General features: G+C 40.2%; 1 protein-coding gene and 1 non-coding gene across 3 annotated transcripts in view; one reads left to right on the plus strand and one right to left on the minus strand.

Moving 5' to 3' along the window:
- Positions 1–529: 529 nt before the first annotated feature.
- Positions 530–26,761, minus strand: part of vash2 (vasohibin 2) — a 30,951-nt gene continuing 4,719 nt past the window's right edge. For both annotated transcript variants that reach the window (XM_003446715.5, XM_005452390.4), the window contains exons 3-9: positions 21,286–21,374; positions 20,791–20,847; positions 20,366–20,440; positions 15,130–15,367; positions 14,899–15,042; positions 10,933–11,051; positions 530–7,005 (exon numbers count right to left, since the gene is read on the minus strand). In XM_003446715.5, the coding sequence (XP_003446763.1) occupies positions 6,936–7,005; positions 10,933–11,051; positions 14,899–15,042; positions 15,130–15,367; positions 20,366–20,440; positions 20,791–20,847; positions 21,286–21,374 (792 nt within the window). In that variant the 3' untranslated portion in view covers positions 530–6,935. The remainder of the gene's footprint in view (positions 7,006–10,932; positions 11,052–14,898; positions 15,043–15,129; positions 15,368–20,365; positions 20,441–20,790; positions 20,848–21,285; positions 21,375–26,761) is intronic.
- trnat-ugu (transfer RNA threonine (anticodon UGU)) lies at positions 18,714–18,786 on the plus strand. Its single transcript has one exon. It is a non-coding gene; the product is annotated as a tRNA-Thr (tRNA).

Genomic DNA, 26,761 nt, shown 5'->3' on the forward strand with positions numbered 1-26,761 from the left:
TACACTTTGGCTCCCTTTGTACAAACATCACAGCCTACCTGAGTATTGTTGCTGACCGTGTCCATCTCTTTATTGCCACACTTTACACAGATTCTCATCATGCATGTGCAGCCGGCAAATCTGCAGCAACAGTGAGACGCTATCACGTCAATATGGACCAAAAACTCTAAAGAATGTTTCCAGAAACTTGTTGGATCTGTGCCATGAAGAATTAAGGAACCACAAAGAAGCTGTACCTAATGAAGTGGATGGTGAGTGTATGAAGCCAAAAATGCTTGTATTAAACTTATTTGATAAGTAAGCTCCATGTTTGTGCTTCTTCAACATGTGGATAAAACCAGCTCCACAGGTGGTTGTCCAACAGTCTGAGTCTAAATAAGCATAACAGTTCCCCTTTTAAAGACATCAAGTTACATGAAGCTGTATTTTGCTGACAAGATGTCAGATAAGTCTAAGAAAAGTTAGCTAGTTTTATGGATCTATTAATCAATCCTTCACTAATGTGTTATTAATCAGTTTGACCACAAGGTTAAAAACATAGAATATTTATTAAAAGAACACATGCTGCTACAGTTGTTGATAAAAACAGCTGCAATCAAGACCAATGACACTGTAACAGTAGGAGATTTACAATAATAATGATCACTGGGCTCACAGTTTCTCCCACCATTGATTGCCATAAAACACACAAAAAAACTCACACTGTGTTTTCACACAGGAAATCTGGATGAAGTGTGTGTGTGTGTGTGTGTTCTTTAGAGCACTTTCCTCAAACTCAGTGTTCATCAATCCGATCCATTGGCTCCAGTCAGTCCACTGAGCTGTTAAATCAAATTCATCACTGGATAAATATGCAGCTTTCACACACAGACACACACTTATTTTTGCTTTTCATGGGCCACAAACTAGGCTGCCTGTCCCTTTGTTCTTTGCAGCACGAAGTAAACGTGTCCGCTTTACAGGCTCAAAAAAAAAAAAGAAAAACGGGCAAGAAAACAGGAAACAAAACATCTTTTTTTGTTTTCTTATTTTCACAGAACATCTGAATAAAACCAGTGAGCCAAACACGAAAGGAAAACTCGCGGTCAGCGTGAATGACATGTTATTCGTGGAACACACGAGGGCAACTCCTCCGAACACAAAGCAGAGATACAAGGTTGTAATTAAAGCAAAAACATTTCCATCTGACACGGCTGAGGCACTGGAAGCTTGGCGTGGATACACGTCACAGTCCACCAGACTGTTTGTATTTATATGTGTTTAAGTTTGTCAGCAGCTGTGGCACAAACAGATTTCCATTTTTTTTAAATTATTGGATGCAACAGCAGGGTACGTCTGTGATCGGCATCCTTGTTCTAGGCCATCAAGACGGCTATGATATAAAGTCTGTGACATCTGTTGCAATAATGTGGCTGCAACATACTGCACATGAGGATTTGGGGTTTTTTGTAATGTGATAATACTTTTAAGGTAAAGCTGATTTATGAAAAGCTGAACTTAAGAACAGGATATAGTACATTGGATCTGTGTAAAGCTGCTGCAGAGGACAAAAGTAGGAGATTTAATGAACAGTTTAACCCTGTTAGCCGCCCCATCACACGGGCCTAGGGACCGGTCAGTGACCCTCAGCAACAGCTTCTTTGTTGGAAAAAAGTGTACTCCTCGACCAATTTGCAGGTGTTAGGTGGTAGATGGTTGTGCGCTGAAAACCTCCTCGTCATTAATTAGGTCCACTATGCTTTTGGTGAGCAATTGCAGACAAGTTTGTGCCCTCCATGCAAACTATGGGCAACCGTGGGAATCTGCTAGTGACCAATTTCCCCTGGCAACCACCAGCAACCACTCGCCAGCTGGTCAGTGAAGGCGCATTTTTCCCTAGCGACAGGAAGTTGCCAGAGAGTCACCAACCAGTCCTTAAGCATGCATGAATGAGGTCACTGGCTGAATATTTGACAGAAATTAAACCAACTTTTTTTTTTTTTTTTTTCAATCTAAGGTCGAGCATGACAGAAAAGGTTTGGGAACAAGACCAGAACAGTTAGCGTAGGAGTGGAGAAACATGGTATGAGCACTTGGAAACGACTCAAAGGCCTTCAAAAACAGCACCTGCTACAAGTACAGGCTGTTTTTTTGTTTTTAAAGAAACACTTGTCATTCACAATGATAGATTACAATCAATTATTAAACTCCAAATAAAACGGATTCAGTCAGATAAATTGTCAAGCACAGAAGTTGCAATTGCAAACGGACACAGAAACAAATCTAAGTTGCTACATGGAGTTTAACTGTTTCAGGTTGCTTTGCTGCCATTTGTGACCTCAGTGAAACGTAACATGATGCAGTTTGTGTGTCCCTGCTCAGCAGTCTGGTTGTTTATCACTGTCTTTGGGTAAAGTTTTGATCTTTATCTTTCAACAAAGACAAAGTCATCACAGTCATCGAGAGAAGTCTGAAGTTAGGCCCTTCGAAACTTGTTGATCATCAGTTTGTAGTTCCAAAAATACAACAGCATCAGCGTCTGTCATTCCTAAAAATCTTCTGAGATATGTTGCTTCTTCAGTAAGAAAATGCATCATTTCATTGCAGTGAAACAGACTCAAAAAGCAGAATAACTTTGTGCTTCTTCTATATCCTAACAAACATCAAGCCTTTAGAAAGTATCAACACGCAACCATCAGCACAAATATGAACACGCTCGGCTGGTTAGTTTGTTCCAGAGTTTCACATGTGACAGTCTCTGGGCTGCACTGGTCCAAACATCAGGAATATCTAAAAAATATTCTGCTTTGCTCACAGCACCTTGAATCAGGCTGGATATACAGAAGAAAAAAGCTAAGTAGAATCATTCTGAAAGATTTGTTTCTGTGCGGATGGTTGAAAACATGACTTGTCTTGTGTAAATTGAGCCGCAAACACTTTCCCCCTCCAACATTTGAACTGTGGAAGACAAGGATTCATATGTTTCGGGTAACACAGTGCGTGCATAGCTCACTGTTGAAGCAAAAAGCTAGGATAAAATGTTCGCAGTGGCAACTGGCAACAAAACACACACGTTCTGTGATTCAGAGGGTGTAGTGAAACATTCAAAGAAAATCGATAAAACAATCAAATGATCACATTTGCACGTAGATTTCCGAAATCCTTCTGAATAACCAAAGAAAAAATAAAGGTTTCCCAGAACGTTCCAGCCATTAAAGATCACCTTTGCTCTGTTAGACACACAGTTCAAATAGGACCAGGTTCACACCCTGTTAAAGGCACCCAGTGAATAATGTCAAATTAAGGGTTCCTCACCAGTCTTTCCTTAAGGGACAACAAATGTGTTTGATTACTAAATATGCATATCAAGTTCTACAACTCTGCTAATAGTAGTAACACATTGCATGATCTAAATCTGGACAATCTTCCATTTTGGGTCATCTCCTTGTTCCCATCTGAACCTCTTCCAGGGCAGCTGGTTTCACCTGTTGCACTGTAAATTCTCCCTACCAAATGAGTTTTGGTGTCTGGTACTATGTGGATGGACACAGTGCACTGAAAAGGCAGATTTAGCTCCCTCTGACTTTTCCTTTTCCCCAAAACCAACTCTGAGGAACGCGTGCGAGTGGTCAGACTGTCAGGGAGCAATCTACAAAGTGGACGACACTGAAATAAGGAGATTAGCCCACAAAAATATCAGGTATGGGTTTCAATTTTTGACTTTAGATATGATTTTTAGAATCTGAAGCATCTGTGTTTGCGAGCCCAGAGCCTGGACTTTCCTTAATTGTGTTAAATACCTCAGCAACCTACAGCCACTAACTGTCCAACAAAACAGGAACCACTCCTCGCCTCTTTAACACTATCTAACGTTCCTTTTTTAAAAGCGAAGCACAAGGTTAAAAACAGCGTTCCACGGGGATCTTTACTCAGCGCCCTGGTGTAAGTGAACAAAGATGAGCTTCAAACTGTGGCTGTTTTGGGAAACACCAATCTGACTTAAACGTTCAGGTGAAAACTACAGAAGTCAATACAATTCTGAATATTTATCCTAAGCCACCAAATTAATGTAAATTTGTCTGAATGAATAACTGTGTGGATAGAGCTGGTCTGTGGGCAGTGATGGAGGACTGTGGATGTACTTAGAAATATCTTGTTTTGAATCAAACTGACTTCTGCAATTGTCACCAAAAAGATGTAAAACCACATTCTGCGGATGTAACAGACATTGATAAACACAGATGTAGATAACAGATCACATAAAGGCGTGCATGCTTAAAATCTGCTTTGATTAAATGTTTGTTTACATATTGAAAGAAAATCTGAATATGCAGATATGAGATATTCAACCATCATTTCAAGCATTTGTATTCAGATGGATAAATGCTGAATGCATGTAATGTGTGATTTCAAGCTTCATTAATTTCAAGCTTCTGAGCTTAGCTTAGCTATTCACTGAAGGCCTCAACAGGAGAATCCAAAAAAACCATCGGATTTAAGCTTGACTGGAATTTTTGGACCACCTTTAGGATAGATCAAGCGTACGAGTGTGAAACTGCATACAGTACTGAATGGACTCTTATAGGTCACTTGGCTTCAGGGGGCAAAAACAAGCTTCTTCGAGCTGCTCTGAGAACTTGTGTGTTTTGCCCTTATTGTCTCCTGTACTTAAAAAAAAAAACCACAAAAAGATTTGCACTCATCTTGCAGACGTTGCACCGTTCTCACAAATAAATGATTTGGTTAGAGTGTGGGGCACACTGGACAGCACACAACTGGGAAGCTAAAGAACATCGAATATCCTCCTTTAGGTAATATCTGAATGAATTTGTAAAACAGCTTTATATTGGCTGTTTTTTTTCACGCTATTAAGAAAAAAAAGCAAATCTAATTTAGATTAAAACCTGGACATTTCAGAACTATTTTTCTCATTTTGTATCAAAACACCTTGAAGGGCTCTCTGGCCCCATCTCTGATATCTGCTGACAGCTTGCACAGACTGTTACATCCTCTCTGGCCGTCTTGAATGAGGCTTTTGTTGCTGAGATTCATTCAGTCAGCAACATCTGACCTCGCTCCTCGTTTGCCTTAGTAGAGAAACTGGCTGCAGCTGATCTTGGATCAGCTGAATCATTTTATGTTCCAGCTGTTGGTGGAACAGCAGTCAGCTGGCCAGCGCTATGTTGGTTTACCGTGTGAACACACAGAGCAGCCACAGCTGAACTCTACAGGTTTTCTCCAAGCTAGTTTTGGAAATAATGACTCCTGACTTTTGGATCAAGATTTTTCTTTTTTTTGGTGCATTGTGTGAGAACAGAGCACCGTGTATTTAACGTTTGGCTTGCAGGTTCTTGTTTGTATGTCAAGCTTACCATTTTCATTTGAGCTCTGCTTTTTTCAGTGTATATTTTTCCTATTTTAGCAGGAAAGAGGAAATCCAGTCGGCCACTGGTAAATGAAAGGATGAGAAAAACAAAATTTACATATTGATTTTCTCCCCCACACTACAAACCAAAGATTATGATCAATGTTTCCCAAGATTCTGGCCAGCTTTTGCTGTATTTGCCCCCCCCTCTTACGGTTCAGACATGAGCTGTGTGAGCAATTAAACCCACAACTGTTTTATTTATTTATTTTTTTTAATTTGTCTGTGATTTCCATCCAACAGCAGAGCTTTTCTTTGCTCTTTGCTGCAAAGTGAATATAATGAAAATGATTCTCTTTAATAAATTCAGATGTGGATGGAAATGCCAAGTCTGCCTATTTATCTTGATAGAAAATGTGCTCTTCTGTCTTCATATAAGTTTTTCTTTTGTGATGTTTGGGAACAGAGTTATGGTTATGCATGCAATTATGTTTCAACAGACGCCTGAGGAAGAGGAGCAGATGAGACGTGAACATTGCTGCAGTGCTCTAATGATCACTCTGTCTTCTGCAGCGAATCGTCTCTCTGAATCGCTCCCTCGTTTCTCACACTGCTTCACTTCATCCTCCTCTTCTTTTATCCTCTCTATTGATTCTGCATCTTTGATTTCCCCGCATACTTTATAGCACTTCCACTGTAATCAATACAGTTGGCACACAGGAGTTTACTTAATCATCTTCCTAAAACTGCTGCTGGTTGAGGAGTAAGTTATGACTTGGATCATTTACAGCGAACCGCTATATAAAAGTCGAGGGGCAGACCAGAGCTTCCCTTCAGATTTGTTTTTTCCTTCTTAAAAAATAAAAAATGAAGCTTTAATCTCTTGAGCTCAGTTCCACAGGTGGTAATTTCAGTCGTCTTCATGTTGGCTTTGCCCAAACAAACAAACAAAAAAAAAGTCATCATCACTTCCACCTGTGATAAAACATAATTCCCCTGGTGTTCTGAGAACTTCTTAGACACCAAAACATCCCACAAGTGAATATTTCACCAGCTGTGTTTGATGCAACGACACCCGAACATCTCTTTGTTCCAGCATGACGATGTCATTTTAACCACTGACGAATACTTTCAGTTATTTATATTGACAACTTCCCATTCCACCTCCTGGTGAATACATATAATAACTTAACAAATACATTTGAGCTGATTTTGCTCGAGTGCTTGTCTCTAAGAGAGGGTGACTATTTCAACCAAAAAAATAACACTGGTTTAAAATACCAACAGAATGATAAAAGCCACCCCTCATGGCCTATGAATGATGATGATGAGACTATTTTAAGGGATTTATTGCTACAGAAATGAGTAAACACTGTAAGAAATATCAGGAACAGGCCAACTACTGTCACGGTCTTCCATTTAAGCCGCTCTCTTGTTTTAAATAATACCATCCACCTCGTCTGTGTAAAAAATGTGGCTCGGGTTTTGGCGACTCTCTCGCTGGGTTGGGTAGAGACTCTTGGATCAGGGTGGCTGAGGAGCCTGGACGGATATGGAGAAGCTGAAGGAGTCTCATAGGTGAAGGAGGGGATCAGATGCGGATCTGGTAGCCGTCATTGAGCATGCTGAGTTCTGGAGGTTTCCTCTCCACTGAGGCCAGCCTGAAAGATAGGAGATAAAGTTGCTGAACACGCACTGCATACTAAGAGCACAGTGGCAGAAGAAGCTGGAGAAGCTCTTTCATTCTGACAAGCTCCTTAATGTTGTGCAGCAGAGTAAAACGAGGACAAGTCTCCAAACTATCTCCCAACAGCATGGCTGCAGTCACTCATTATTTTCTTACTGTTGACTAATCTGCAACTTTTTTCTCATCTCACTCAAAATTAACACAATAATATCCATCACTGTGTATTAAGAGTTCAGTTGGTTGTTTCGGGTGACTAAATGCAATGAGCTCATTTTTACAAGGACCATCAAAACCAGCCAATATAAATTGAAATCAGCTGAATTTTGAGTGTTTTGCTTAGAAACTGACCAAATAATCAACAAGTGGCTAGAAGTAAAAGACTCCCTGACAGAAATAAAAATCATGTTTTAGTTTCTTAAAATCAGGGGCACAGGTGCTTTGATTGGCAGATGGATACTAAAGGGTCGTCCACATGGGAGGTAACCAGCAGCGATGTGGTAACCAGAGACGACAGGAAGTAGATTCGGATCCTGACTAAAATTTTTCTCAACCTGGATGTGAGTGACTAAATATGCACACAGTGTTGTTATGATTTGGCACTGTTTAACTTAAAGTGAATTCTGGAACTGCAGGTGGTGACAGTACATAAAGAGCCTGATATTGTAATCACAAACAAATGGGTAACATAACATTATACAGTCTAATTGTTCCCTAGTTCACTGTACAAAGAAAGAGAAAAGACTTCTAATAAAACGAGAGGAACATGATTATATATCTGTCAGAATACAAGCTTAAAAACAGGCAAAATAATAATAAAAATAAATAAAACAAACAGTGACTTTACTCCAACTTTCTTCAGCGCAACTCAAAGGGAAAAAAACAAGTGTGAAGATAGCAGAAAATGTGAAGATGATGGAAAATCAAAAGGGCCTTCTTATTTCTAAAAGCCCAAAAGTCTTCGATTTAATCCTCCTTCAGTGCTTTCCCTCTCTCCTTTTCTCCCTGCCCTCTCCTCTAATGTCACATTGTCCTCCCTCGCCCCCCATCTTTATTATTTCTGCTCAGAAGGAAGCTTTCAAGCTCTCTGACACATCACAGAGAAGTGTTCCTTGTTACAACCAATCTGGAGAGCTGACAGGCTTTTTATTCCTTCTCATCTTTTGCCAGACCTTCACCTCTTTTCTCGTTCACTCTCCTCTCACCCTCCCAACCCTTCCCTTTTTCCACTTACTCAGTTTCTTCTCCCCTTTCTCGCCATCTTTTTCCATCTCTTTGCCCTCAAACACATAATTATTCTTTTTTCTTCATCCCTTCTCTTTGCTTTCTATCCTTCTATCTTGAACGTCCCTGTGTAGAGAGCCGCTTGTGTAACAATAATATTACAGAAATTCATTTTGAGAATTGAGTCATTTGTATTCGATTTGTATAAAGCCGGGAGTGCTGATAACAGCCTCCTGAAACGTCTCGCTCGAGCTGTAAAATGAGCCGGTGCTGTTGTGTCCGCACTTTCAGCTGTTGGAAGCAGCAGTAGGTTATTACACAGTTTCTGCTGGAGTCGTCGCTCTAAGGTGGCAACATATTGTTAAGGGTGTAAGTGCTCCATTGATAACAGTAATAGCTTTTTAAGTATTGCATTCAAGTGGCTAAAAGTGGTGATGTGCTGTTCTAAACATTTTAACTGGTTCTCTGAGCTGATGAAACTACGGCGCTTACAGAAAGTGAAAATTAAACCATGGCTAAATGAACTCTGAAGGTAACAGAAATAGATTTATGCAAATGAGGACACAATTTCACACTTTCACAACTCATTTAATTAAAAAAAAAGTCTTGCTTTTATCTGACTAACATGCTCACTGCAGATCATTAAGATATGTTCCTTGATTCTGCACATAGCTGTGCAATTACACTTTATGGTATCAGTTCAACTGAAGCCCCAGTGATAAGGCAGAGGATAAAGTTTTAGTGTTTGGATTAAGGGTGCCTCAAAAGCACAAACATACACTGATAGAAAGACTCTTTGTTACTGCAGAGGTTTGAGTTAGTTCACTAGATTTGTTCATCATCTTTTGAGAAACTCTCTTTTTGTCTGTGTCAACTGCTGTAAAACCACATCAAAAGAGAAAGACTTTGAATAGCAAAATGTTCCAAATGCAAATCAACAGCAGAGTCACCAACAATAAAAAGTGGCATGCACCTCATGTCAGCTAGACTTCTACTGCAAGGTATAAAAAATCTGTGGGCATGAGAAGTCTAAAGGAAGTCTAAAAGTCTTACGTCAGTTTCCATCCATCCAGCCACTCATTTTCTTCTACTGAACCAATTCAGAGTCTCAATCACACCTATGGCCAATTTAGTTAACCTAACCCCATACATACGTATATTTGAATGGCAGGAGGAAACCATGCAGACACAGGGAGTACCTGCAAACTCGGACCAAAACCCAGACTGGATTCTCACATTTAATTTTCTTAGGTTTATAGAAAAACTCAGCAGCTGTGCTGTTGATCTCAGGGACAGCCAGAGTCATCAACAAAGCCTGGCATCTTTAGTTTGAAAAACTAAAGAGGTCTGAATACTTTTGTAGAAGCTGTATGCTATAGCCCTTTTTAATTTTCATATAAACTTGCATTCAAAGCTAATATAGATTAAAGTGGATATACTAAACAAAAACATACTAATGCAGCTGAAAGCCTGTGAAAGCTTAGCTCAGTGTGATAATATGTGTGGTTTAATAGCTCAATTACATCAAGAATTTTAGGATCATCATCTCAAACGAGGTGGAGATGATGATCTAATGTTAGATGACTGACAGTGATTTCATTTAAAAGCTGAGTTCGTTTCCCTAACTACCGACATACACATGCAGATCCCCAAATAATTACTCTCTTAAGTGCAGCAGAGCTTAATATATGAAAGGTCAACAGAGAGCCAGCCAAATGGCAACACTAGCAACGTCAGTAATTCGTGTGCCGAGTCTGTGTGTGTTTGTGGTGACTCTGCAGTACGGCCGGGCTGCAGCTGTCGTCCGAGTCAGATTGTGTTACATCCCACCGCACAGCTGATAGCACATGCAAACACACTCAGCATCATCATACGTGTGTGTGTGTGTGTGTTACTGTAGCCTTCTGACTTGTTTTACTGTGTTTAAAACCAAGGTTACAGAAACAGAGAATAATATGCATAGTTAAATAAAAAGTAAAACCTTTTTTCAAGGTCATCCAGTATACCTCGGGGCTGTATTTACTCCAAATGAAAGTGTTAAACTTTAAATAATTCAAACAATATCTTGGATTCTTTAATATGTTGGCATAGAGGCGAACAAGGAAGCTCTGATTTTACAGACTTTATATGGAGTTTGGCGCTTTGTTTTTAAGCCTGTGTTTGACAAGCAGCATCAGAGACCTTATATTCTGCTGAGTGCTGGTGATATGCACACACACACGCACACATATATCATAGTGATAACACTGTCAGCTGAACACAACAAGGAGTGTCTGTCTGATGATAATGCTGAGCTGTCGGCGACAAAAGCAGACAAGCAGACCCACACACTCATACACAAAGTCCTCAGTGCCGCCCAGCAGATACACAGTTGTTGCCACTAAGATGTCAGAACAATTTATTCTTTAAAGGCGCACACACTAATTAAAGTCTAAACTTTCCTTGACCTGAAGAGCAGACCTTTAGAGAAAGAAGACGAGGGGGAGGAAGATGGAAGTACCACACAAAAGCTGCCAGACACCAGCTGCCAGCACTGCTGATTAACCCTGCGCTAAGTGTGGAAGCCTTCTGTGTTTTAAGGATGTCATCAGCTGCTTAACCAGTGGAAACTTAGGGGAAAGAGGATATGAGGCAACCAGCGCCTCGAGCAAAAAGCAGTTAAGCGATGGGAAGAACTTACGATTTGTCTCTGTGGTGCGTGAAGCGTCGCTGCGGGCTGCTCTGTCGACGCCGTGGCGATAAGGACTTCCCTCGGCTTCGCTCTTTGATCGGTGACTGGGCACTGGATGATTTTAGGATCTTAAAAAAATATAGAAGAATCAACATCACTAACTTTAGTAAAGTTTATTAGCACTCTGGAGACCAGCACATCTTTTCATTCTTTTCTAGCTCATCAGTGTACTATCATCCACCCATTTTAAGCCGCACCAGCAGCAGTATGCACCAAAAAAAGCTCTGATAACAAAACCGCACACTTTTCCCACCAAATTTCATACAAAATTTAGAGACTTGATGATGGAAGTTGAACATCCAGTGACACTCGGGTCCAGTCGGAGTGTATTATGAGGTAAAGGTGATCACTAAGAAACCCTGGAGAACATCTCGGTGAATAGTCATTAATGTTTCCCGCTCAGAAATAAAGAATATTTGAATAAAATATATGCTGCTGTGTATTTGACAGAGGCTAGTCAATGTTAGCATTGATCCAGCAGAAAGATTAAAGAACTTCAGACTTAAAAGCTGCACTTTCAGTCATATTCCTTTTTCACCAGGTGGACAAAAATCATTGTAACCTATTTCAAGGTTAATCTTTTAATTATTATGAACTGTGATAACAGTGCAGACAATACTGGAAAAGTTTATAATGATGGCATTAAAAAAGCAGTGAGTGAGAACAGTTTGGCAAAACATATGGCTGTTTACACCCTACTTTCATATTTACAAAGAATCCCTGAACTTCTAACATTTCAGTGTACAGCGGTTATGTTAGCATGAAGAAAACAGCTGCTGCTGCTAATCAACTGGAGGGAAGAAAGTGTCACTGTGATGAATGGAACAGCAGACAAATGTATGTGATAATGTGTTTTTGTCTATTTTTAATCTTCCTCACTGTTGTGACAGATGACTCATACAGACAATACAGTTCAGAGCGACAAATGAGGCATTCTTAGTGTATTAAGCAGCAACTTGAAGCTACCATTAAGATCTCAGCAGGAGAAAAAAGAAAAGGATGACTCCGGATGGCAAGTTTTCCTGAATGCAGTAAAGGAAATTGCTAATATCCTGCAGCTGGTTGTGTTCGTCATGTGTTTGTGGTAAAAACATGGATCGTATTTCTTTGTTTTTTGTAAGCAAAACTATTTTAGTCTTTTTTTCCCCTTTTTAAATGTCTGATCCAATAGCTAAATTACATCTACTGCACTGCTGAGTACCATTAAAACACCCAATTTAAGTCACTATTTGTTATGACTTTGCTTAATTATGTAACAGCTTTTCAGCTTCAGGTAAATAGAGCATCTTAGAGAGGCAGACTTTTATCATTCTGCAAAAAAACCCAAAAACCTGACACAAATTATGGGGTGATTTAAGAATAGTGTTCTTCAATATAAAACTGTACAGATTTTAAATACCTCATCATCTATGGTACATCAAATATCATCAAAAGTGTCAGAGAATCTGGAGAAATCTTTGTACATGAGAGACAAAGTCTAAGCTCTTCAGGCTCTCAGGCAGCACTACATTAAAAAGGGAAGGATTCTGTCATAGAAATCACCGCAAGGAGTCAGGAAGACTTTTCAGACATCACTGTACGTGAGCACAGTTCACTGTGCCAATCACAAATACAGGTTAAAGCTCCATCATCCAAAGAAGAAGCCATACATCATGAGCCACAAACATCTGTGTCTTTTCTGGGCCAAAGCTTAAAATGGCCTGAGGCCAAGTGGAACTCTTGAAACTTTAAATTCTTTTCGGAAATCACGGACCCTGCATCCTTTGGACTAGAAGAGAAAATAGACCATCCAGCTTTTTATCAGCACCTATTAAAAAAGCCTACAGTACATCTCTGCCAGCATTAGTGCTCATGGAATTGGCACCATCAATGCTGGGTGGTTTAGGTATATAAAAGTTTTTCAGCAATGTTCGGATCATGGTATTTTTAGGTCTTGCATATTTTAGCAAGACAATGCTAAACTGCATACTGTGTGTATTTAAAGCATGGCTTCACAGTAGAAGAGTCCAGGTGCTAAAATGGCCTGGCTGCAGTCCAGACCTTTCACCGTCTGAAAACATGTGGTGCATGATGAAAGAAGATCCAGGACTGCTGAGCTGCTAGAATACTAATACAAGAGTGGGAGAGCGTTCCTCTACCAAACGTCCAAAAAAGCTCCTCTCACGTCCCAGATGTTTACAGACTATTGTTAAAAGAAGACAGGATGCTACACAGTGGTAAACATAGCCCCACTCCAACGTTTAAGACATGTTGCTGCCATTAAATAGAAAACGAGCTAAAATCTTTCTTAAAATTGTGCTCTACTGTGAATAAAATATAGGTTTATGAGATTTGCGAATCATTCCATTTTGTGTCTATTGACGTTTTACGCAGTATTCCAGCTTTTTTTTGGAGCTGGCTTTGTACATGGGCACAGACACAAACACACTCTATAATAACTTCACATCCTCTGAAGCACAGTCTCACAAACCCCATTGCACTTGACCTGTGCCTGCCTGTGATTCTATGTGCGTGCGAGACAGCTGCAACCTTATTGACCTACATAACTTGCTGACATACAGTACACGTTATATACTGTATCACCGTCAAACATCAGCGTCTATCACATAGCTACTCACACACTGCTTTCATGGACCTGCAAATGCTGCACGAATACACACAAAAAGGAAAGAATCTCATAATAAATACAAATAAAAACATACGGGTCCTCATAAAACATTTAACCTTGTGCAAAGCACTTCTGTGTCTCCCTTCCTCACACGTACACTCACACATTCCTTCGTCCCCATCGTGCCCTAAATAACTCTTGACAGTTTATATTCCATGTTCAGCCCAAAGGAAACTACATCCATCTCTGGTCCAACGGAAAAATATAATAAAGGTGTTTCCCTGGTTCATTCTCTAAAAAAAATGCCATGTCTGTCCAAACAAAGGATACAAAAAATTGCATCAGATTTGAATCACAGATAGCAAAGTTGCTTTTATTTTAAAATTTAATTCATACGACCATAAAATGACACTGTGTGTGTGTGTGTTTGGTTTTAAAAAGGTCATTTTTGTCACTTGATCTAAGTTTGACAGACATTTTCATCTTTTTTAGTGAAACTGTTTTCACTGAATTTTGTCAAACAAACCTCTTTCCCACAGTGTGGAATTACCCACTTTTCCCATTTTCACCATCTAATATTCAGTTTTTCAGCATCTTGGCTGATTTATTTTGTGGTTTGTTTGTGGTCTGTATTTTCCACTGCTGCTGACTGTGGGCTGCCGGTTTTCTCTCCCATTCCAGGCTGTTCTTACTTTCTCCCTTAGTGTGCAAACCTTTTCGCATTTATGCATTATTGTATACATAATATATCCAAGTCTGCCAGTCTGAATGTTCACAAAGTTGCTTTTTTCTCTTTTTTTTCAAACCAACGAAGGTGTTTCTGATCTGACATTTTCTGAATATTTTAAATGGTGGAGCAATGCTGTGAGACTCTATCTAGTGTCTATGTAGTGTAATACACAAAACAGGAAACACCAAACCTTAAGTGATGCTGACACATTCATACAAGCACCTTGCCTAACATCTGCACACACTCACATGGGATGGGAAAAGAACCACCAATGTTGCAATTGGTAGATGAATCGCTCTACCTCCTGAGCCACAGTAGCTTTACCCTACCTGCATTTGCTATGAATCTGCAAGCCACTGTGCAACCCACCATCACCCCAGTTCTTCTTTTTCATGCCGTTTCTGATTTAATCAATAACATATATATTGCCATTGATGATTGCTTTTTCCTGTACTGCCCAACTTTTGGAAGTGGAAGGGCAGCAAATTCCCATAACAGAGCTGTGGCACAAAAGCTAATTAAGTGCACAGCGAAAAATACCCTGGAGCATATCTGTATGTGAATACACAATATGTACCTTCATCCTCATGTCCCGCCCATGTTTCTCTAGCTCTTTTTTCATCTCCTGAGCTCCCAAACAGGCCAGGTTCAGCACCAAATGCTTCCATTCAATTGGCTGGAAGACATGTGGGTCGTGAGGCACGTACAAACCAATCTTCACCTGGTAGAAACAGAAAATGTGTTAAAAGGTTCTTCATTAACTCTTGGACTGCATTTATTTCCTATACCCTTTATCTTCTCCCTTTACCTTCTTTAGTGTGTGCTGGTATCTCTTGTAGGAGTTTTCAAATTCAGCCACCAGTTCTCCGAGAGTCCGATGGGTGAGTGGTTTGTCCATCAGGTCCTGGCGGCGGCTCATACCGAGCGACCCATACCGGCCATTGCAATAGACGCCCAGCACAACATGGTGAAAGCAGTGACCCGAAAACTGGGTCTTAAAGCTGATGGGAAAACGCTCGAGAGACGTCAGCCCATTGGTCAGGTAGCTGATCAACACCGCAGGATTAAGGAAAGATCTGGACGTTTTTTTTGTGGTGTAAAAATATTATTGGGGTAAAATAAATGTTTGTTACGCTCTTACTGCACCTCTGGAACTGTTCAAAAATTAATTACCTTTGAGTACAAACCTGAGAGTGAGAGTGTATTTGTTTGAATTTGTCACAGCAGAGGAAGCAGAGCAGCTTGAGTTGTGTGAAATGAGATTCAGTCTGACTCTCAGAAGGCCTATACTATAAAAATGTCACTGGGTAAATAATGTCTTCTGAACACAGTTTGTGTGCTCTTGTGAGTTTGTGCAGCTCCTTCTGTCTTACTGAATCTGTCAGGTTCACTGATGTGTTTCCATTTATTCAACAAGGAAAACAGGGGCAGAGAGATATGATCTGTCTGGTACAGAGGACACGATAACACACACATACACATCAGGTCATATGTCTGCTGATCCTAGTGACTCACCAAGACGTCACAAATGAAGGCGGGATTCGACTGTATGTTCATACCATAAAGACATGTCAGTCCTGTTTTAGGTCACGCCCAAAAACACACCCTTCTTTATCACATATTTAACTTAGAAACTAAGCTTCATGCGGTATTAGGTCAAACTCAAGACTGGCTATTAATACTGATGAGGAAGGTTTTTACTGAGGTGACAAATCAAGTGATCAAGGTTGATTTTCCAATTGAATTCTATACATTAGCTCTTTTTTTGCAATCACAAAAATGTATAGCTACTCGCTATTAGAAGGAAATGCAACTTTAATGCATCCAAAAGATCAGATTTTCAGTAAATTATTAAATCTATATTTAGACAGATCTCATCCTGTGTATTGAACATCTTCATGCTACATGCATCCAACTGTAGCAATCTGTTCTACCATACAGCAACAGAGAAACTTGGAAGATGTCTTTGTGGGCCAGTAGCTAGCCATCTGCCCTATTCTGCACATGGATGGAAGCCTGCCATTGGTTAGAACACATGTCTGTCACTTCACCAGCCTGGATGCCACAGCACTGCTGTGTTTTCATTAAATATTCACAAAGGACCATCCACACAAGTAGACCACTGATGACATGGACATACCAATGTGTATGTGTTTCTGGCTGTTTGGGGAAGCCTGTGGTTTGAAAGTAGAACACGGACCTAAACTGGGTTGGCTGGACAGTTGAATAAAGAAACCACTGAACTTCCACAGTCAGCGTGCTGCCCAAGTGACTAAACCTTTAGATGAATGCTCGGACGGTCACACATAGGTTTTATTTGTGCCTAAACATACCACCTGCATTATTCCCAGTAACAAAATAACTTGTAATCAATTAATAGCACAGTCAAAATAGAGTTAAATGTGTTAAGAATGTGCTTTTGTTTTTATCATATTGATCATATACTGAAATATTATTTTAAGTAGGCACTGTTTTCAGTCGACGGACTCAGATATTGATACACCTTCTTAACTGGTCCACTCTCACTCATCCCTCTCACTTACAAAAAGGATCGGCACACTTCAGTTTATCAAATCAACGCAAACCTGGTCATTTTTTTGCTACTTTTTGCAACTTTTTACATCCTTTCAGCAACAAAAGCCTATGGAGGTCACTACTTGCAGCAAGATCTTGCCTTCCTGGCACAGTGCAGAGCTCTCTCTCTGCACTGTTGATTAGATCAGTCAGACAGCAGCTCTTTCTGTCGTCCCATCCTAGTTCTCATTTTTTCTTTGCAATCATGTAAATGAAGATGAAATCACAGCACAGTCACTGTCTTTGATTCTTTGAATATTGCTGTTGATTACCAATGAAGCTCAAGAAGCCCGAAAAAACTGATGCTGGGTATCCTGATATAACCAACTGTCACGAAATTAATCGAAACCACAATGGTTCTGACAAGAGATATTTTAAATCAGGGTTGATGATTGTCTTATCCTATTCTAATAACAAATATCATATTTAAACAGTTCATTAGTAAGAAGCTTTTAGGAGTGTCATATTTTATCGTGATTCCTTTTCTTCGCTGGCAAAAAAAGAATGAGCCACCAATGACAAGAATGCCTGGACACCAAATGTTTATGTTTGGCATCAGCTTTAATTTCCTCTGACAGATTCCTGCGAGTGTTTCACTTTGGATCAATATTTATTCTGCAGAATGAATACAAACATGAAAATCATACACCAACACACCCTGCTGTTTCTTGCTAATGAATGGTTCATTAGACAGGCGTACTTCCTGTGCCAGAGGACATGCGACACTGCTAGCAGTAGCTCCCTGGGTGAGCCTGTGACTACAAGAGCACCTATCACTACCTCACACTACTCATCCATCTGTCATTTCTAAAGCAAAAATAAAAACGAACCTCTGTGGATTCGTTTCTCTGCCCCACAGGCATGCTCTAATGCGACAGAAAGCCACACTTCATTGTTCTGTTTCTGAAAAGCAGAGGTAACTGAGAAAACGCATTATATAAATTCAATGCAGCAACAATGTTCTGATTAACTCTCTCACTGTTCCTCTTACCTTTTGTATCATCTATTCTATTTCTTTTCCTCTCCAATCCTCCACCCTCCCTTCCTCAAGTTTCTATGTCAGTGCAAAGATCAAAGATAACATCTTAGAAGAAGCATAAAATTCCATTTACATACATTTTTTTTCCTTTAATCAAGAGTTACAATCAGGATTCAAATGGAGGCTGCTTTGTGCTCTAGCCTTACTCTGCAAAGCACCAGTCAGTGATGGCTAATACAATGGGACACATCACACACACACGTACACATGCACGCACGCAAACACATGCATGCACACACACAGAGCTGGTTGGACCTAAGATAAACCCTGCATATCCTGGAGAGAATTCAGATCACTGATAACGTGGAAGAACAGAGAACCAGAGGCAGAGGACAGACTAAACCCAGACAGACAGCCCCCACCATTACAGACTACAACAGTGGCTACTCATCCCTTTTTCTGGCCTATATTTCTATCTTGGCTTTCCACTACTTCTCACAGTGTGACTCTTTCTCACAAATAAAGTGTTTTGATTGTGTTACCAGGTAGGTTAACGTTGCAGGTAAATGTGTGTGAATGACACTGGGTCATTCTTGTTTCACAATGATCCATACAGATTTTTATGACTTTTAAGTCACCGTATTTTACGTGTGATGATATTAATTAGGACATTATTTAATACTGATGATCAAGTGCGTTAAGTCATTACAAAATCAACTGGTTAGGTTGGTAGTGCATTAGCTTAACAATAGCTGGAATCCAAGGAAGGCGTGTCTACTAATTGGTGTGGCCTTGGTTGACATTCAAATTACACGTAAACCACAGTGGCCAACAGGTGAGGCCTCATAGCTCAGTGGTTAGAGCACTGGTCTTGTAAACCAGGGGTCGCGAGTTCAATTCTCGCTGGGGCCTGAGAACATCCTTTTTCCCCCCCTTAAATTATATTTATCTGTCTGTCCTGACCTCATAACACAACCAAAGGTGAAACCACACAATTAATAACTGTCTCTTATTGCTATGAATGTCACTGTGGGGTTCTTAAAAGGGCATGCATCAAATGGAAAAACAAAAAAACAAAAAAACAACCCCCCCCTCCATTTCTATCTCTCCCTAAAGCCAGTCTCAATTAAAGTCACTGTCAGCTGTCACCCTGACAGCCCTTGGGGAAAGCAACTATGAAACTAGCACATGCGAAACTGGACCATCAGTTCACAGACGGGGAGAGAAATCTCTCATCTGGTGACACTCAAAAGTCCTAGTTTCCTGACCTGCTGCTTGTATTTGAAAAGTATTTGCTTGCACTGAAACAATTTTAATATATTTTGTTTTGTAAACTAAGCCATTATTTCACAGGTGTGCAAATCCAATCAATGAAACTTTGCAATGCAGTGTGGTAGGATTTATAAAGTGTGGACCTAAGTTCAAAAAGAATTCAACTTCTGAAAAATCATCTTTCCTTTTTCCTCTGCTTATCTAATTCAGTGTAAGGGATGAAGCATATCCAAGCTCTCTTGGGGCAACAGGTGGGGTATACACTGGAAAGGCCCCAGACTGGATTTAAACACAGGACCATCCAACTATCACACCACTGTGCAACATCTGCTGATAGATCAAATACTTTGTATCTTTTATTTTAATGGTTAAAGCTTGTAATATATTTTTAAAATATGGAAAAATGTTACTTTTGCCATGTTACTTTGGTCTGATAGACATAATCAATGAAACAAAACAGAAGGAGCACATTTGCTAGAGCAGTCGTTTTAAACAATAACTCTAAATCAAGGATGGTTTAACAGCTGAATGAGGCTGAATTACACTGTTGGGGTCAGCGCCTTAGTAAATTTACCATTTAAAAATAAAATCACTTTATAACAGCTTCTTCAAAATGAAACACACACACACAGTACAAGTGTATTTCTGTGAAGATGGTCATTTGGGTGTCAACTGGCCTTTGTAACCAAGTGGCCACTAGAGTAACAGCAGTTTTTAAGCATCTCTGTGTGGCTTTATTTGGAGTTTAGTGCATGGAAAAGCATTACAGTTCAGCATATCAAAAACAACAACAAAAAAACAACAACTGGCAAATTACTTGTGGCAAATAGTCAAGACAAAGACTTTCTTTTAGGATAATGATGAAGAACGAGTTCAGATTCTTATTGTAAAGCAACATGTTTTCAAGGAATTGAAAAAACACTTTCTCAAATTGAAATAGAGAAGGAGTTGCAAAAATAAGCACTGCTGCTTTAAAGTTTAAGCTCTGCTGGATGATACTAAGCTGGTGAGTATGGGGGGGGGTCGGTTAAACTTTGAAGTGGGCTTGTTGCCAAGCAACACAGCAGCGCTGGAAAGACTGGCAATGGTGGGGAGCATTAGGACGTTACAGCAGCATGTCTTATTGATTTCACCCACAGATAACAAAATGACCTTTTGGCCCTCTGTGTGTGTGTGTGTGTGTGTGTGTGTGTGTGTGTGTGTATACAGGAAAGGATACATTCCCAAGATGACGGCCTCGAGGCATTTGATTGGTAAAGACTCCCTGATCATCTCTCTCGCCGTCTCCATTAATCTGAATGGGGAGGAAGATGATGAGACGAGGAAGAGGAAGGAAAGGGAATGGTTGGAAGCAATACACGTTGCACAGAGACAGGGTTGAATTACACACATGAATTAGGCACTGTGTTAATGTTACATCCCAAAGTCATAATCAAGTAATCAATTCTGTTTTTTTTCCCTCAATGTTCTTCTTAGCTGTGAACTGAGCTGTTGCTTCCTATTCAAGCCAGCTTTTCATCCATTCAGTAAAGATGATGACAAAGGGATGTTTACATGAAGAGTGATGACAGGACAGTTCTGTTAATATTACTGTGATTGAGTCACAGTAATTACATGTACTTGCCAAAGCTGCAGTTCACTTACCCACACAGTGGACGGCTCTTCTTGATTTCAAAGAACTGAGTTCCTGTGTGGTTATATCTGATGGAAATGTCAGGGACAACAGCAACTTTACAATATTTCAGTGCTGTGCCTCAATTCCTATTGACAGACGTGATTGTGGTGTCTTGATCACTTAAAGCAGGGGTCCCCAATCTCAGTCCACGAGGGCCGGTGTCCCTGCAGGTTTTAGATGTGTCCTTGATCCATCACAGCTGATTTAAATGGATAAATTACCTTCTCAACATGTCTTGAAGTTCTCCAGAGGCCTGGTAATGAGCTAATCATGTGTTTCAGGTGTGTTGACCCAGGGTGAGATCTAAAACCTGCAGGGACACCGGCCCTCGTGGATTGGGATTGGGGACCCCTGACTTAAAGTCTATATGAGCATCCAATGACATGAGGCACAAGCAGGACTAGCTTCACCTGACAGATAAAAGCTTATACTGTCATGCCTGTCGTGCTTGTGATAAAGGATACTGCAAAGCCTTCATGAAGTTCTGGACGGCCAACAGCCAGTCTGGGACGGACATGGACGGCTTGAAAGTTGGAATTGAGGGAATTGGATGCTGGAAAGAGAAAAAGAGAGAACATTAGAGATATTTTTTCCACATCATTTTCAGTAAGTCGACATGTGGTAACACTCAGAGCCCCAAAACCACCTTCCGCCATCTTTAAAAAAACCCTGCATTCCTAATGTGCTGTGACTCATTGCATCTCATACAGCTGACACACACTGCTGTTCCTTAAACCAGTCTTCTTTATTTTTAAGCAACAAACATCTCATTAGAAACTCACCTCTCTTTATACTCGAGTGCAGTGCACGTCTGACACACAACATGAGCCAGTCTCTAACCCAAGATATTAGGGTCATGTGCTCTGCACCACCTCTACGCCCACAGACACCCACATGGTGAAAAGCAACATGTGGTGAAAATGAACTCTGTTCAGCTGCTTTGGCAGCTGTTTCACCTCAACAAGAACCACTACAAAGAGGAAACAGGGGCTGCAAGTGTGGATACACAAACGGACGCGACCACACCAAGAGAGGGTGAGTCAGGCTGAGATACAGACCAAAACTTCCTCATACACAGGCAGCCTGCGTGATGTACATATGTGTGTGTGTGTGTGTGTTTGCGTGTGTTTGTGTGCAGGAAGGGTGAACCATAGCACAAGGCCTATCATTTCCTGTGGGGTTTTGCTCCATTCTTTATTGACAGCATAAAGAGGGAAGTGAGAAGGAGGACAACAGAACAACATGGTGACACAGCTCTGCATGTTACAGTGTTTTCGGTCTCTTGTTTTTCATTTCCATAAAGAAAGATTTAAAAAGAAGGAAGTCAGAAAGGTTTGTTTTACAGTCCCACAGGAGGTATTTCACCTACACGCTTCAGTTGTTGGCCTCGTTCATGTATGATAAACAGATACATTTCTAATTTAATCACTAATGCTGTCACAACAAACAGAGTCACACTGTAACCCAAAACATATTTATGCAACTGCAGCATAATATGTTGAGCCCAAACTTAAAATGATAGAAATGCTAATTTCATTTCTATGTGCAGCCAGCTTCTTGGTAGAAGGCAAAGCTTTATGAAATGATTGAAATTGATTGAAATGATCAAAGGTGATTAACTTTGGACTGGTTCAAGGGTTTATGTGATATGTTATGTGGGACATGCAGTTAAAATTCACATACACACTTTAGTGTATTTATGTTTGGGCCAGTGTGGCCCTCAGTGAAACTGAGACTGCTTCATCTAGGTCCCTTGGTTTGTCCATAATCTACGATGGTTTGACAATTTTGACAGTTAGCCTTATCCTACTCAGTACAGTACTGCTGCAGTATACAGGTTACACACACAGATGTTTAATCTAATATGGATAATGGTAATGGTTGCCAATTAACTTATGTTTTCATACAGACAAAAAAGTCAAATCGACTTTAAAGCAGACCCCAAACCAGCCAGCCAACCTGTCAGACAGTAAGTCACAGAGCAAATAAAATAATCAGCCAACTGGCCACTCGTACAGTTATTAGGCAAGTCAAAAGTCATTCAGCCCATAAATCAGTCTGCCAGCTGGCCCAAACCAGTAAATAGCAGGTTTTACTACCACATAATCTCTCGTGTAGTGAAATCCTCACTAAGGCGTTATAGAGTTGCTACAGCAACTGACACACACACACACACACACACACGTGCGCGTGCACAAACACACTAAAGCTGCTTTCGTCTGGGTCAGGGAGTGAGATGAGTGGTGATCTCTCCGTTATCATCCTCCCCTCTCTCCTCTCCGCTACAGTAAAAGGATGACGGTGACTCGCACAGCTTAATGTCCTTGTGAAGCATGCGTTAAGCAATCACATTGGACATATATGTACAATATGCAGCACACTCTTATTAACTATAATATACTGTAGACAGCAACACAGTGTCAGGATCCAGTAGCCTTCCCCCTCTCCATTAAGAGTTCAGCTTGGAGAGCATCAGTTCAGAGCCCCAGTTAACACTGATAATTAATCTGTCACTGGTTCCTTTCCTGTTTTCCTCTCTCCTCTGTAATCTTGTCCCTTTTCCTCTTTCTTCTCCACCCATCCTTTTGTTGTGTTTTTATACTCATCTCTAGTCTACTCTTCTTTTGCCTTTTCTTTCCCATTATATTCTTATCTATCATCTTTTTCCCCTTTCTGTAACGCCCCCCGTTTTTCTCCCTCTTCTCATATGTCACTTTGTCCTCCTTCTGCATCTTCACCAACATGCTTTTTCTCCACCTCTACAGTCCAGAGCCGGCTTTACATCCACCGGGTCTAAACATCATCTGTATCTGTCTCCCCTCTGCTGGGTCTCAAGGACTAACATATCCCATCCAGCAGCACAGACAAAATACAAAGCGACTGAAAGCTGGGACACAGAGGAGACAGTATGACAGTCCTGGTTTTTGAATTTTAAATTGTTTGATGGAAATGGGGGATGAGCAGTAAAAGGCAGTATAAGAGAGAAAAGGAAGTGGAAAATAGTAAGCAGAGAACTGCAAAATAATTGGCAAGAGTAAAACTAATTTTATAACTAATTTTAAGAACAGGCTCAGCTGTTGCTAACAAATTATTAAAGTAAAGCTGAGCAGGACGTGCAAATTTATTTACAATTCCATGCCTTATCTATCCAAGCTTTTTGGGAGTATAAGTAAAAAGCAGCTTTTGAAATATTTTTGTACTTTCACAGCACAGATGAGTGTTTTTGTCTTTAATGTATGTTGGGTAACACTAAGGTGACAGATACTACAGATAGCTGTGTCCTCTACAACCTTTAAAGCACTTTTGCTCTGTGTGCATGAAATATTCAAAACAAATAAGCAGGACAGAGAGAGGGAGAGAGACAGATCAAATTTCCTGTTGTCAAGTTATCTTTAGAGCGGGACATCCCCAGGAATGCCTTTTACTCTGAGTGCGGGTCCCAGTGTGTGTGCAAAAAAGACAGCTGAGACACCAATGATTAATCCTCAGCATAAGACTTCCTTTTTTCATTTGTATGAAAAGTAATGACAGCATTCCCTGAAGGCTTCCACTAGTTCACTGCAGACAGCAGTACTTAACAGTGGCTTGTATCTGCTGGAAGACTATGATAATCACACACTCACACACACACACACAAAACACCTTCCTGAAGATTACTGCTGCTGTCTGTAATTCTTTGCCTCAGAGCACATCTGTCTACAGTAATCCTTGTTGGCAGGCGTCCATATGTATTAACGTCCAAGCCAAAACATTTCTACTTGAATTACACACATAGAGATGTCTGTAATTCAGCAGCACTGTTTTACTCTGGACCCTGATATATATAACACGTCATATTCACTAAACTATCCCACAAAAATTATATCATTTTGGGAATCTGCCAGATGCAGATTTTTTCCTGCTTTCTTGTTGTTATGTCACTTGTTATGTTACTCAGGTCATTCTGCTGTGGCAATGCTAAAAAGGTCTAGTTGTACTGTGATCTCTTAAGGCCGCCCAAAATAAATAAATCCTATTGTCATTGAAGAGAAACATTTACCCTTAAAAGAATTCCTCCCTGAAAACAACTGAAAAACCTGATGACCACCACTTTGCCAGATGTAGAAAAGTAAAGTAAAAAAAGCCATTACATGATGGCATTTTAATATTTTACACTGGGTTGAGCAGGTGACCTACATGCCAAAAGGTCACTGCAGGGGCCATTTTTTGCATTTCATTGCCCTGTTTTCTCTCTCTGACTTCCAACTTACTCTACTGTCCTGTCAAAAACTGTCCCCTGTCCCTTTCTTTTTACCGCTGCTACAAAATCTCCAGGCATCAGAAGATATAACCCCAGCAGACTTCCTGCTTGAGGCTCTGAGCTGCATGAAGTAGACATGTGATTTTGAGTTTGGTTTTAGCCCGGGCGACATCTCATTGGCTATACCCAGGAGCTCTTGCATCTCGCCAAAACAACTGGCTCTCCTCCAGTGGTGATGTAAACAGACCAGATGAGCGGTATCATTGAGAGTATGGGATGGGGATTGGCCTACGTAAGAGGAAGACTGCAGAGCTGTAAGGTTTTTAGGTTGGGTGGTGGCAACAGATGAAAAGTCCAAGATAAGCTCATCCTTGGTCCATAAGTCTTGCTCCAGCTTCATCATGTTTCTTTTGGAAACCTAAGTAAGCAGGCCATGATGATGATGCTAAACATATGTTCGCAGTGACAAAGGTTAAAAACAACCTGTTATCTGTCTGTGGAGCAACACCTAAACTCAGCTTTCTGTATTATATCTTTCTACAGCTGTTTCTTAGATTTATAGTGCACATATTATTTATTAATGCACTTTGCTCTACTATCTACTCTCTTAATCGTACTTTTTACTCTTCTTTAACTTAACCTAATTTTTTTTTCTTTTTTAAAAATCTGTTGCATACATACATTTTTTTCTGACAGTATAAGGCCCTCACTATGTACCTGGAGGACTTTTACTTAATGCTGTTTATTGTAGATTGTATTTTTATTCTTTATCCTGCTGCTGTAACACAACAATTTCCCTTGTGGGATCAGTAAAGTAAAGATTAACCCATCTCTCTCAACAGATTACAATCTATAATGCAGTATTTATTAAAGTCAGTCAAGTGTATAAGAGTAAGGACCAAAATCCAGTCCATAAAGCACAAGTTAAAGCTAGGAGAAAGGCAGTCAAAGTCTTGTGATTTAAAATAGTGAGCAGGAACCAGAAGAATCACAACCAAATAAAAATCAACATGTCTGCACTTTTGAAACAATGGCTGGTTGTCTCTTAGGAACCAAATTTCACCTGATTTTAGCCTCTAATCAGAAGAAAATTGGTTAGTGTGATTTAGTGAATGGTTGCAAATAAGCTGTATTCAATCTGTTGTAATAGCCTGAAAAGATTAATTTCCATTGTTCAGCCAAGTGTAGATGTAAAGACTGGGACTTTTTAGAGGCCACGACTACCCGACCAGATTTAGCCTAGAAAACCAGGTCCATGGATATCGGGTACTTCGGGGAAAGAGAGTGCAAAGGAAATGAAAAACAAATTTATCCTTCCCCTCTACTGACAGCATCTGTACAGTTAGATTTAGCTCATGTGCCACTGACCAGTGAGCAAGCCTCAGACGTAGCACAACAGAACACACAGCAGGAAATGAACAGACTCATGCTTCAACCTGTCACGCTGTGCTTTTAGGGCTTGCCGAAATGTTTCAGATAAAATGAGTGAAAATTTAAAACCCTCAGGAAAAATTGCAAAGTGAGCACTGGCTGAAATTATGGTGTAGTTCACAAGGCTTGTAACTTTTGGAGACACTATATCCTGAATCAAATAATTTCTTTCAAGCTTTGGTTGTAAAACAGATCTTTGTTCTGTAGAGTTCTTGCTTGTTTTGTTTCCCCATCAAAAACCCTTCAGGCAGTCCAGTTGGTATTCAGAG

Source organism: Oreochromis niloticus, linkage group LG15 (assembly GCF_001858045.2).
Source record: "Oreochromis niloticus isolate F11D_XX linkage group LG15, O_niloticus_UMD_NMBU, whole genome shotgun sequence".
NCBI classification, from domain to species: Eukaryota; Metazoa; Chordata; class Actinopteri; order Cichliformes; family Cichlidae; genus Oreochromis; species Oreochromis niloticus.